General features: G+C 47.3%; 1 protein-coding gene across 1 annotated transcript; it reads right to left on the reverse strand.

The window, feature by feature from the left end:
* Positions 1-4927: 4927 nt before the first annotated feature.
* LOC123116239 (uncharacterized) lies at positions 4928-6082 on the reverse strand. Its single transcript, XM_044537224.1, has 3 exons — positions 5907-6082; positions 5748-5824; positions 4928-5276 (listed from the first exon to the last, which is right to left on the reverse strand). Exons 1-3 carry the CDS (start codon positions 5989-5991, stop codon positions 5151-5153), a joined length of 288 nt encoding a protein of 95 aa, XP_044393159.1. The 5' UTR covers positions 5992-6082; the 3' UTR covers positions 4928-5150.
* Between the last annotated feature and the right edge of the window lie 7723 nt (positions 6083-13805).

Below are 13805 nucleotides of genomic sequence, written 5' to 3' on the forward strand. Positions count from 1 at the left end.
CAGAGAGCTCAGCAGAAGTTCAAAGCAGACGCTGATAAGCACAGGACAATGAGGGAGTTTGTAGTAGGGGAATTTGTCTTCCTGAAATTGCAGCCTTATGGACAATTATCCTTGCTCAACAGACCTTGTCCTAAACTGGCTTTCAAGTACTTTGGACCATTTCAGATTCTGGAGAAGTTTGGTCCAGCAGCCTACAAGTTGGCCCTTCCTCCGGATACACAAATTCATCCAGTGTTTCACGGGTCTCAGTTAAAGCAACAAGTACCTGATCACACTCCAGTTTTCCAAACATTACTAAAGCTTCCAAGGCTGGATACTGAAGAGTTGACTCCATCAGAAATTTTGGACCGCCGTCTGGTAAAGCGAGGAAATGCAGCGTTATTACAAGTGTTGATTCGTTGGTCTGATTTGCCGGCTGACTTTGCAACTTGGGAGGATTATGTGGCACTTCAGAAGAGATTTCCACGAGCCGCTGCTTGGGGACAAGTAGCTTCTCAAGGAGAGGGCACTGTCATCGCCCCAACGTCGTCAGGCGAGACAGGGCAGAACAGAGGAGAAGTTCAGCCAGAGGAAAACACCAGCGAGTGAGTGTTATGCAAAGGTAGGCCTGGTAGATGTGGGCCGTGGGCCATGGGCCGTGTAATAGAGAGAGCGTGGGTGTGGAGCTGTATATAAGCTCGAGTCACTGTAGCCATTCGGCATCGAAAAAAGAAATGAAAAGAAACAGTTTCTCCTTTCCCCTTTCCCCTTGACTTCTTCCTTCTCTCGTTCTGATCCCCTTCTCCAGCTCGTCCCCCATCTTGGTCCCAAATCCTAGGGTTCGTCCCAAGGCAAGGACACGACACTCCATGTCCCGGCGAAGCAGCCGCCCCTCCATCTCCCGGCGAGGTAGCCGCCGGCGCCGTAGGATCCGGCGAGCACCCACCCCTCCATCTCCCGGTGAGGAAGCCGCCGGCGCCGCAGGATAAAGCGAGGACCCGCCCCTCCATCTCCCGGCGAGGAAGACATTGGCCGCCGGTGCTGATGTTCCCGGAGACTTGGCTGTTGCTGGTTCCCACAAACGCGGCCGTGACACTCCTATTCCAGCCAAGACCTGGCTTCTGCTGATGGTGGTCGGGGTTGGAGCAGCTCGGGGCCGTCCATGGCCAGCAGGCCCAACTCCTACGGTGTTCTCGTCTCGTCCATAGCCGGTGCAAATAACACCCGGCTTAATCCTCCCCATGCAGAAAATTTGCCCCTACTGCTAGCCCGTTCCGCATGAATCTGGAAAAGCGTTTTACATGAAAAAGTTGCTCATGTTCAACAATTTTCCAACGGTATATTATATGCTTCGTTCCGACAAACGGTTCAAAAATTAGATGTATGCTGTTCGATATTTTTTTACCTCATTCAAAACTGCTCTTTTTTTAGAAAAGGAGTTTGTACCCCTCTGCATCTGGATGATGCATGCAGCCATATTATTAATTATTCACAAAAATCATACAAGGTGATACATCAATAAGCCTGAAACCATCATCTTGACAACACCGTTGCTACTCCTATCCCCTTGATGAAGGCGTGCCGAATGTCCGAGCCTAATACCAAACACACATCGCACCAAAGCCTAACATCTAAAGCCGGGTGTCCATCCAAGACACTACCTGGATTGGGTCCCACACCGGTCTGGCACACGCCCAGTGAGCATCGCACGCTGCAAGGGCCGTCACCTCCATCTTTCCTCGGTCCATCCTCAGAGCATAACTGATGCACCGACCTTGCCAGGCCTCTCTGCCATCAACGTCACCATGACGCCAGACAGCTTCCTCCTCCCGTGCGAGTCCATCTCTGCGCATCAGACGTCGAATCTCCATAGCGCCACGTCGTCGAGAACCACCACCATCAATGTGGAAGATGAAGCACCGCTCCACCAAAGACGCCGTCCTCCGGTCCCTCGAGCCCGTATGCACCTCCAAGAATGACGCCCCCAAGGGGGAAACGACACCAGAGAGCCATCGTCATTCGATCTACTGATCTAGGGTTTCCCCGGAGGTAACAGAGAGTGGCCTTGAACTTCTCCACGGCGATGCCTTCATGAAGGGAACGACGCAGACAATGTCACCATCACCGGCCTTGGCAATAACCAATCGTAGGTTTTCACCCAGATCTGACCGAAGACCTCCATCTCTCGTGCACGAGCCGCCGCCATCCCTGCCGGGATCTCAACGAAGACTCCAAGGAGTGGATCGGCGCTGTGGCGTCGTCGTCATCGTGGCCGCTGTCGCCGGCCAAGGGTTTCCCCCATCCCAAGAGCCCCACCATCCAATGACTGCCCACCACCCGGATCCGGCGAGCAAGGCCACACCGAAGCCCAAATCGAGCGGGATAAGCTGAAGGAGATGAAGCTGGCGCAAGTCGATCTAGATCTGGCGGCCACCGACGAAAATCACAGCGCCATGAGATTCCACCACCAGGTCCCCGCCGCCCATGCAAGCCGAGGAAGACCGGCCACACCCCCGCGGCCACCCTCCGTCAGGGAAGGCACCGCCCAGCTTGACCGGGGCTGCCACCCCGGCACACCAAGCTCTCCACGCGAGGCAGCAGCAGCCAGCCCTGCTGCCACCTTCCTCGACACCACGCGGGCTTGCCGCCGGCTATCTCTGGTGGCAGCGAGATCTGGAGGGAGGGGGAAGGGGGCCGGCGGCGCTCTAGGGTTGGGGCTGCCCGAGTCGCCCCAGAGGAGCGACGCGGGGCCGGCCGGTAGTCATCCATTCAAAACTGCTCTTAATTTGTGCCGAATTTGAAAGAAGAAATCAACATGAAAAAGTTGCTCCTTTTCAATGGTATATCATTTATTCAATTATCATAAACAGTTGAACATCTATGAGTAAAAATCACACTGAAAAATAGAGTGAAGTTTGGATATTTGAAACACATCCAGTTCAATGCTCACAAAATGCAGTTTGAGTACTCTGTTTCGGGATGGAAAAAACAACGTCCGATCTCGCCATATTTGAAATATCTTGTAGATGGTTCAAAGTGGAGAAAATGTTCGACATGAATTTTTTTCGCATTTTCAATAGTTTTCTAGTGATATATCATTTGCCCCATCCCAAGAAACTTGTTTTAAAAAATTGTTTTTGAAAAAATCCGCCTTATATGAATTTGAATTTAAACCATAAGACATTCGGGAAAACTTCATATAAAAATGTTTAGCATTTTCCATAGATTTTAGACAGTATATCATTTGTTGCAATCCTACATACTGTTTAAATATTAAAGTGAAATATGTTTAGGGCAAAATTCAACAGTTTTTCAAATTACTCTTAAACCATATGGATTTTGGAAAAAACTTTCTACATGAAAAAAGGAGCGGATTTGGCAGGTTTCCAACACCATCTCATTTGTGCTTTTCTGCCAAACCATTCAAAAATGAGGTCAAAAGTTTGATTCACATTTTTGAATATAAAAGAACGCCCATTTCAAAGCTGCTCTTAAACCATGAGGATTATGCAAAAATGTTCAAGATGAGAAGTGATCGCCTTGTCAAGAGCTTTCCAACGGTTTATTACACGCCTCATTGGTGAAAAAATGTGGAAGTTCAATGTTTTGCCGGATGCAATTCAGTGCTGAAGCGGGGACAACTCAGTGACGTTAACAGAATAATATTTTGTGAATAGTAACAGAATAGTTCATATATATGTGAATAATTTTTTGTACTACTCAGAGAGAGAGAGAGAGAGAGAGAGAGAGAGAGAGAGAGAGAGAGAGAGAGAGAGAGAGAGAGAGAGAGAGAGAGAGAGAGAGAGAGAGAGAGAGAGAGATTTCTATGTTTTTCCAAAGATTGTAAGAATCTCTCTTTTGAGCATGGCTCCGGTTTGGCCTGAGAAACCTTGTCTGCTAGGTGTAGATAGGTCCTAGGGAACAGTCAATAATTATTCGGGGATATTTAGAGTTTTTTTAGGTCGACCATGGCAAATTTCCATACAAAGAGGTTTAGAACACTAAAACCCAGCTTCGATGATTTTTGAGTTTTTCAGTGAAAGATATATGCATGTAATAATATTTTCACATGGTTCGGCTATTTTAGAAAAGCCAAAAAATAGTTACTTAAATATAAAAAAATATGTTGACATGGGGGATGATCTAATATATTACTAGATGGTACCCCACACATTGCCGCGAGAATCTTGCTAGAAATGCATAAATGAATGCTAAATAAACAAAAAGTAGTGCGGGAGTATTTTGCATGACTTGGTTCCCTTAAAAAAGGGCATGCATGAGTTGATAAGTATCATGTTTTGCATGAATAAATGCAAAAAGTAAATTATAACTATGCGCATGACTTGGTGATGTGACATTATTGCATGAAGACGCGTTGTCGTGGGAATTTTGTTCAAAATGCATAACTGAATGCTAAATAAAAAACTAATATAAAAATATTTTGCATGACTTGGTTCTCTTAAGGTCATGCATGAGTTGACAAGGTGGCTTGTTTTGGGTGAATACATTAATGCAGAAAGTAACTTGTGACTACATGCATGACTTGGTGGCATAGCATGGTTGTATTGAAGAGAAAAATAGATAGTGGGTTGCAACTATTTAGATTTATGTGCAAATCTTGTTAAAAATGCATACATCTTGGGATCTTGCATGTCTGTGCCTCGTGTTTTTTTGTTTTCAGGGCTTGTTGAGCTGCGCCCTCAGCATTAACCCAGATTGTACTTTGTGTTCTTGTGGACTCCTTGTGTGTGTGTGTCCCTCCTTAAGAACGGCATGCATGAGTTGATAATGTGGGGTGTTTTGCATGAATAATTAATGCAAAAAGTAACTTGTGGCTACATGCATGACTTGATGATCTATTGGCAGCCCAATGCAGAGCAGGCGAGACAACGTTGGGTGGAAAGAAGCACTAGGGAGAAGAACTGTTCACTCGATAGGTTTATCGATAGAATGGTCATGGTTGAGCCACGCCCAACTTTTATTAATATTGTCATATTTCAATTAACATGACTCTTACAATGGTAAAATAAGTTGGCATCTTTCAAGCATATCCTAGTGTAAATTAAGATCATGAGCATCACATCACACAATAGATCAGCACAACACAACTGGTTAACTAAATGAAACCACCGATATAACTTTATGAAAGTTGTGACCCGGGCTGCGCTAGCTCAGTTCCAACCCGGTGGCTTGTGGTGGTTGTTCGGGCCCGAGGGCGCGTAGTCCTGCGTCTCCAGTGCCATCCTTGTACTGACGTTCACCGCATCATCTTCTGGGATCACTCTAGCCATGTCCATCTGAAATATATATCAAACAGAGATAGTGTCAGTGTATCACTATAATCAAACTTTTGATAGCTGAGTACGCCGAACCACATGAATCCCAAAGAACTAACAAATCTTTCCGGAAAAACTAACTAACACATCTAGCTATTCCATGAAGCATGAACAACCACGTTGCACTCTCCACACTTTGACAAACGCTACGGCAGGAAGTAAGCGAAACAATTAACAAAATCTCTATAGGTGCCAGACAAACTTGAGAAACGATCACTTGTTCAACAACAAGAAAATAGAAGTTACTATCTCTGTTCCACAATATATGTCATGAAAACATATATTAAATTTTACATTTTAACATTACTGCTGTTTTTAATGTAATTTCGTGTACAAAGATTTTGCTGTAAACACCCTTCAAACCTAATGAAGTCTAGAACAAAGCTCACTACCTTACATCTTTTCCACCCCCAAAAAATAACACTACCATACCTTTGGCTTAGGAGTGTTTTCTTTGACCCATGGCACCTGCTCACCGGCATGTTGCAAGGGCACCAGTCTCTGCACTCCTACACCCCAAAGGGAACGAATCAGATCATATAAGGATACAACATCTTAGGACCAGTTTTTGTACAGAGATGTGTGCCTTACTTGAGAGGGGTATAGCGTTGGAGGGAACCAAGAAGTAGAATGCCACCAAGGTGATAACTAGACAGAGGGGTGCTGAGCTCCTCATTGCACGCACCAGGCTGTTAAGTTCTCTTCTCTTGAACAATTGTACTGCCTCGACTGCTACCCTCAACCTCAATGGAAAATGGAATATGCGGGATCTCTGTTTGGTGTTCGTGCTTGCTGCCTTGGACCCCCTTTTATGGGCACATGTCATGCCGCCTAGATCACTCGTTTCTAGGTACCAAAGTCAAAAAGGTAGGGGTAATGGAAATTCACAAAGTCCAATGGGTGGAATTGGGCAGTAGCCAACCATTTTGCTGCCTTTCCCCACCTCCACTAGCTGTTGGAGTGCTCCCATTTGTCCACATCTCATCGTTCCGTTTGAAATTGGCAATTGCATGTCATTTGTTCGGAAGTTTATCTTCCGCCGTCTTGGTGCAACTACAAACAAGAAAGAAAGATAGATAGATAGATAGATAGAGAGAGAGAGAGCTTGGGGTAAACTTCATTGTACGTGACATGTTTTTGAATTATATTATAGAGGTTAATCTGTTATAAACTAAGTAAAAACAAGTTGTCAAATGCGTGCACGATTCTTCTATAACTATTCCTATTAGGTTTAGGAAGCACTTTCAACTTAGCGGTGATCACTATCAGAAAAAATGGAACGGCTTTTCGATGGCAACATACACTTATTCTTCTGTATGGACACCAAATCATTGGAATTTTCTTTTTGTTTTTCTACAGCTTAATCTATAAATGGGTATTCTACCACCCTTTAAATTTCCATCATCGAACTAGAATGTGCTAATAGAAAACAAAGAACACAATTTTAGCACAAAAAGAACACAAGTTTGCGAAGAAACATTCGTCAGTTTCCTTTTCTTTTCTGATTTATGCCAAAGTAAATAGACGACTACATTGAGTGAATCTGAACATGACATCTAATGCATATGAAAAATAGACAACTGCGTGTCATCAAATCTATTCGGAGCCCTTCACAGCGGTCTGGTGTCAAAACCCAATGGTGAGTGCAAGGGATGCATATGCTACTTTTGCTGCGAACAGTATGCGCAATCCAATATGCACTGCCAAAATCTAGATATTTTGTTTGGAAAGTCTGTGGATCATCCATAGTGGGGCATGCACAAGCATGTGAACCACCGGCTGCAATTTCTTCAAGGCAGCAGTGGAAGTGGTGGATCCTCTTCGTTCATTTCAGACCCATAAAGCTTTTGTTTAATTCGGCGGTGGTGAGTGTAGTTAGTGTCCGAGATGAGTGCGGAACTGTTGTGGTGCTGCAAAAAGTTAGTCTCCATATAGTATCTGCAACATTTCGGCTGACCAATGCAAAGGCTTTTCGAACTTGGTTTTTTCTATTTAGAAAAAGCTAGAATGTGCGAGATGATTGGAGTTCATTGGTTCATGAAGTCAAGAATGGATAATGAGCCGGATAATTGGTGCCAGTTCATGAGTTTTCGTACTACTAGTATACATTGTACCCCACGTGCTAGTGGTACTGCTATGTCAACTTGAATATTCTAGTATGAGTACCATAGACTCGAGTCACTCAACATGAAGTCTGCTTCACGAAGTTCTTAATTTCTCCTTTATCTGAGTGCTTCATGGAGTACTAATAAATTGCATGACTACAAGTTTTAGTCGAAGTTAACTTTGCCACAATCAAGCTGAGTCTATAGCGTGTAGGTCGAGTAGATTAGTAAATTGTGGTAAGCCTCGTACGAAAATGTGAACTAAGGAACTTCTCAGCATCCAAGGTGGTCTCTAACTCTAAGAATGGTTGCCAACCAATTTGTGATTGGATGGTTAAGAGGACAGTTGTACCCCCAACCAGGGTTCAAGTCACGGTGACTTCGTAAAATCTCAAGATGATATGCCGGCTCAGTCTCCCAGATCTGCTCATAAGGATTGAGTGTGCGTGTGTGCGTTTATAAAGATGAGTATACACGCGTCTATATATGAACGTTTGCGTCTATACTGTGTTTCAAAAAAACTGTAAGAATTGTTGTCTTTTCTCATGTCCTCCACCCCCCTCCCCTCCTCCCCCAAAAAATCAGTACAAATTTGTTAGAGGAACCCTAGCAGATTCATCATACTCTGAACCATTATCCATAATGATTTGAAGGTTGCCGGGCCTGTGCACAAACACAAATTCTCTAAATGGGCGGCCTCCATATTTGTTAGTTTATTTATTCTTTTTTTTGCTCTTCTAATTTTATTTCAGTTTAAACAACATTTAATCCAACCAAACATTTCCTAATTTTCATCAAACACAATAAACATAATTAGCAACTATATGGGCAAAAGTCATCACATTACATATATTTTGTGACTTAAAAATGTCGTTAAGCAACATTTTCAAAATATACAATGTAGCTACTCGACATTGCTAGCTACAACTACCTACACTACTCAGCCGTGGCCACTGTCTAGTCCTCGTCCTCCCACTCTGAGTCTGACAACTCGTTGATGTAGGCGAAGTCGTCATCTCCCCCCTCGGAGCAATGACTGCGAGTTGTTGCTCCTCCTCCTTCTCCCCTTCGCGGTGGCGTGCGGCCGCTTAGAGCTCGCTTCTCCTCTTCGCGTCGACATGTGGCCAGTTAGAGCTCGCAGAGCTGCATCAGAACCCAGAGTGGGTCCTTGGGCTTGATCTCCGTCTCTAACTCTAGCTGGGCCTCGATGGGGACGGGGACGAACGAGACAAGGGGGCAGCGGGGCCTATGAATGTGTTGTTGGCTGGGATGATGGTGCCCGAGGTGCTAGAATAACAGCGCACAACGTGGAGCTGTCAGCCCCATGGGAAGTGCCCGATCCCCCACAGCCGCCGCCAGCTCCACGCGCGCCGTCGGAGGAGGACGGAGCGCCCACCACAACTAGTGTGTTGTGGAGAGAGTTTGCACCAACGGTGCCCAGCGTTTGGTACGAGAGGTTCTAGTCCGCCAGCACATTCAACCAAAAGGTTGCATTCCAGTGCGATGACATTGTCGCTGTAAGAAGGGGAGGTTGGCTAGGGGAGTAGGCAGCGGCTAGGGTTTTCATGATGGGAAGGATCGCCGCCGAGCTTTTATAGCCGGGGACGGCAAGTAGTTGATGTTGTGTGCCGTCCATCCGACGGACCACCATAGGAATCTGAGGGAGCGTCCGCGTCATTAATGGAGCAGTGGTTAGCAATCACCCCCTCACCGGTGATTACTTGTGTGCGTTGTGCGTGTATGGGCCTCAAGGAGCTTCTAAACCCGCCCATGCTACACAAAAGAAGAACATAAAACTTCCCTCCCGTTCCGACGGTTGGGTTTGGAGCAAGCTCTAATCGAGGCACCTACAACCTCCATATTTGGAGGCTACGATGTTGTTTTTTGAGCGAGCTCTGTAAACTTTGACTATCACGACGCATATAGCAACTATGCTAGAGTGCCCACCTTCGGGTCACATATAGTCGATGGCTATTTACCACTAGTTTTATGGACAATCCTGTTACGGTACCTATAATTGCACTAACGGTGTGACGCCCGGGTAATCAAGCTACAGTAACCCTCTGCTAATGATGCCACATCACTTCGATAATTTTCGCTAATCTCGTGTTAGTTCGGAACCGATTTAAACTCATATTCAAAATCAAGCAAACAATAAACGTTTTCAAAAGTCAAAACTAAAATGTTCTAAATGTGACAAATAATTCATAAGTAATGTTGGTGGAGAAACCACATTTTTATAAAAGTTCTAAATGCATTTAATTAATTTAACAGTAGGTAAGACAAATACATAAATGCTTTGGTATTTTATAAAATACTAAACTATATTATTTGGGGGTTAAACCTTTTTGTGGTAGAGGTATAATTAGTGTTACTTTTTAAGGTACAACTTTTATGTTTTATAAAACTAGAATAAAATAAAACAGTAACAGAAAAGAAATAAAATAGAAAAACAGAAAACAAGCAAAAAAAAGAAGGGAAGAACCCCCCCCCCTCACCTGGGCCGACTGGCCCAGCTGGCCACCGCGCCCCCCCCCCTTGGGCCTCAACCCATCTGGCCTACCCTGGCCGGCCCAGCTGGACCGGCCCACCTCACCCCACCTCACCTACTAACCCACCCAGGAGACACCGAACCCTAACCCACTCCTCCCACTCCCCACGTCTCTCCTCTCCCCGTCCCGATCTGGATCGGGTACGAGCGCCCCCTCCCCCCCATCGACGAGCGCCCCCCTTCTCCCCCCCTCTGCCGCACGCCCCCGAGGGCGCCCCTGGCGCCGCCGCCCCGACCACCTCGCCATCGCCCCGCGCCGCCCGGCGACCCTACCGCGGTGGACGAGCCACCTGCCGGCGACGAACCCCTCTCCCTCGCGCCGTGCCACGGCCTCTTCCTCACGGACCCCGCTATCGTCGCAATCACCTCGTCGCCGGACGCCATCGCCGGCCTGCTTCCTCCCCGTCGCCCGGTCGTCCCCGACCTTCTTCCTCGTCACCCACTGCCGCTTCCCTACCGGCCCTGTGAGCTCCCTCCCTTTCCCTCTCTGTCCCGAGCGACCATCACTGCGTCCGGGCCGCGCTCACCGCGACCGTCCGCGTCCCGCAACTCCACGCCGGCGCGCCGCCACGCCGTGCTCGCGGCCACCACGACCCCATGCGCCCGTCCCCTGCTGCGGCGCCTCGCCGCTGGCCTCGTGCCCCCTCGTGTTGGTCTGCTGCGGTGGCTGAGGCTGCGGGCGCTGCCGCCGTCGTCCACCCGCGCCCGCCGTGGCCTCTGCCACCCTCGCCCACACTCGCCGCGCCACGACGCCCCACCCGCGCCTGGCCTTGGCCTCCTCCTGGCCTCCCCTGCTCGGGTGCCCGGCTGGGTACGCCCGCCCCTGGGCGTGCGCCCGCTCGGGCCGAAAGCACAGCGCCCCGTGCCCGTTTGCCCGGCGCCCGCAACCTCCCCTTGTCCCAATGACAAATGGGGCCCACGCCCCTAAGAACGGAATTAAAAAGAAGGATTTAAAAAAAAAGAAAATAATAATAATAATAAAATAAATAATAAAATTAAAATGATTTAATAAAATTATTAATTAATTAAGTTAATTAATCCGGTTTAATTAAATTAATTAACTAGTTAAGATTAATTAAACTGTAATTAGATTAACCTAACCCTAATTAACCTAAATAGAGAATGACAGGTGGGTCCCACTGGACCCACATGTCAGGGTTGACTCAGTCAACCCCTGTTGACTGCTGACGTCAGCATGACATCATGCTGACGTCATAAATACCTTTTTTCGAATTAATTAAATAAATAATTAAATTCCAAAATTATTAAAATCCTTTAAAAATCATATCTTTTAATCCGTAACTCGGATTAAAATATTTTCAACATGAAAGTTGCTCAGAACGACGAGACGATTCCGGATACGCAGTCCGTTCGTCCACCACACCCCCCTAACCTATCGAACCCGCAACTTTCCCCCTCCGGCTCCTCTGCCCGAAAACCCTAAACGCCGGGAATACTTTTCCGGATGTTTTTCCCCCTAACCAGTACCCCTCATACCACGTTAGGGAACGCCTATCATCGCTTCTTGACATGTCATGCCTCGATATGCATCTGTTTACTTGGTATTCATTGTTTCTTCCCCCTCTTCTCTCCGGTAGACTACGAGACCGACGCTGCTGCTGCCCAATTCGACTACGGAGTTGACGACCCCTCTCTCTTGCCAGAGCAACCAGGCAAGCCCCCCCTTGATCACCAGATATCGCCTATTCTTCTCTATACTGCTTGCATTAGAGTAGTGTAGCATGTTACCGCTTTCCGTTGATCCTATTCTGATGCATAGCCTGACATTGTTGCTACACCTGTTGATACCTTACCTGCAATCCTAAATGCTTAGTATAGGATGCTAGTTTATCATCATTGGCCCTACATTCTTGTCAGTCTGCCTTGCTATACTATTGGGCCGTGATCACTCGGGAGTTGATCACGGGTATATATTATACATACATACATACATACTATACAGATGGTGACTAAAGTCGGGTCAGCTCGAAGAGTACCCGCGAGTGATTCACGGATTGGGGGCTGAAAGGACCTTTGTCCCGACGGCCCTCTGTGTGGATCTTTTGTGGCGGAGCGACATGGCAGGTTGAGACCACCAAGGAGACAGGTGGGCCTGGCCCTGTTCGGCGTTCGCGGATACTTAACACGCTTAACGAGATCTTGGTATTTGATCTGAGTCTGGCTACGAGCCTATACGCACTAACCATCTACGTGGGAGTAGTTATGGGTATCCCGACGTCGTGGTATCAGCCGAAGCACTTCAGACGTCAGCGACGGAGCGGCGCGCGCCGAATTGGACTGGAACGCCACTAGGCTAGGTCTGCTTTCGGCCGCGTACGCAACGTGCAGGTGTGCTATGGGCGATGGGCCCAGACCCCTGTGCGCTTAGGTTTAGACCGGCGTGCTGGCCTCTCTGTTTTGCCTAGGTGGGGCTGCGACGTGTTGATCTTCCGAGGCCAGGCATGACCCAGGAAAGTGTGTCCGGCCAAATGGGATCGAGCGTGTTGGGCTATGTGGTGCACCCCTGCAGGGAAGTTAATCTATTCGAATAGCCGTGATCTTCGGTAACAGGACGACTTGGAGTTGTACCTTGACCTTATGACAACTAGAACCGGATACTTAATAAAACACACCCTTCCAAGTGCCAGATACAACCGGTGGTCGCTCTACCTCAGGGATATGAGGAGGGGATCGCCGGGTAGGATTATGCTATGAGATGTTACTTGGAGATGCTATTTGGAGGACTTCGACCTACCCTATTCTGCCTGTCGCAAGACGTAGGTGACCAGAAGCGTAGTCTTCGATAAGACTAGCTATCCCCCTCTTATTCTGGCATTCTGCAGTTCAGTCCACTGATATGGCCCTTTACACATATACCCATGCATATGTAGTGTAGTTCCTTGCTTGCGAGTACTTTGGATGAGTACTCACGGTTGCTTTCTCCCCTCTTTTTCCCCCCTTTCCCTTCTTTCTGGTTGTCGCAACCAGATGCTGGAGTCCAGGAGCCAGACGCCACCGTCGACGACGACCCCTACTACACCGGAGGTGCCTACTACTACGTGCTGCCCGCTGACGACGACCTGGAGTAGTTAGGAGGATCCCAGGCAGGAGGCCTGCGCCTCTTTCGATCTGTATCCCAGTTTGTGCTAGCCTTCTTAAGGCAACTTGTTTAACTTATGTCTGTACTCAGATATTGTTGCTTCCGCTGACTCGTCTATGATCGAGCATTTGTATTCGAGCCCTCGAGGCCCCTGGCTTGTATTATGATGCTTGTATGGCTTATTTTATTTGTAGAGTTGTGTTGTGATATCTTCCCGTGAGTCCCTGATCTTGATCGTACACATTTGCGTGCATGATTAGTGTACGATTGAATCGGGGGCGTCACAAGTTGGTATCAGAGCCGACTGCCTGTAGGAATCCCCCTTCCACACTCCTTGGCCGAAGTCGAGTCTAGACATTGCAAAACTTTTACTAACTTGGCTGTGTGCCTTACGGGCCCACGTCGCCATCGGGAGGTATTAGGATCTTTTACTCCTCGACCTTTACTCTGGGACTCTGAACTCTCTTCTACTCGGGTTAAACGATTTCTACTAAAATCTAACTTTAGGATTCTCGAAAATACTTTCAACCGGAGAGGCCCTTCAGTCTAGATGGTCACCGACTGCACCAGAAGATTTCGGAGATACTCTGTGATATTCTCTCGAGACTTTTTGCCCATCACCTTTGCTATTCCTGACCACCGATAAATCTGTATGGATAACTACTTACACCTGCCATTCATACGATCATCCCCCATTGATCTTGTTATTACAAGATACCCCGAAGTTTTCTCTA

The sequence above is a fragment of the Triticum aestivum genome, chromosome 5B (assembly GCF_018294505.1).
Source record: "Triticum aestivum cultivar Chinese Spring chromosome 5B, IWGSC CS RefSeq v2.1, whole genome shotgun sequence".
In the NCBI taxonomy this organism is placed as follows: Eukaryota; Viridiplantae; Streptophyta; class Magnoliopsida; order Poales; family Poaceae; genus Triticum; species Triticum aestivum.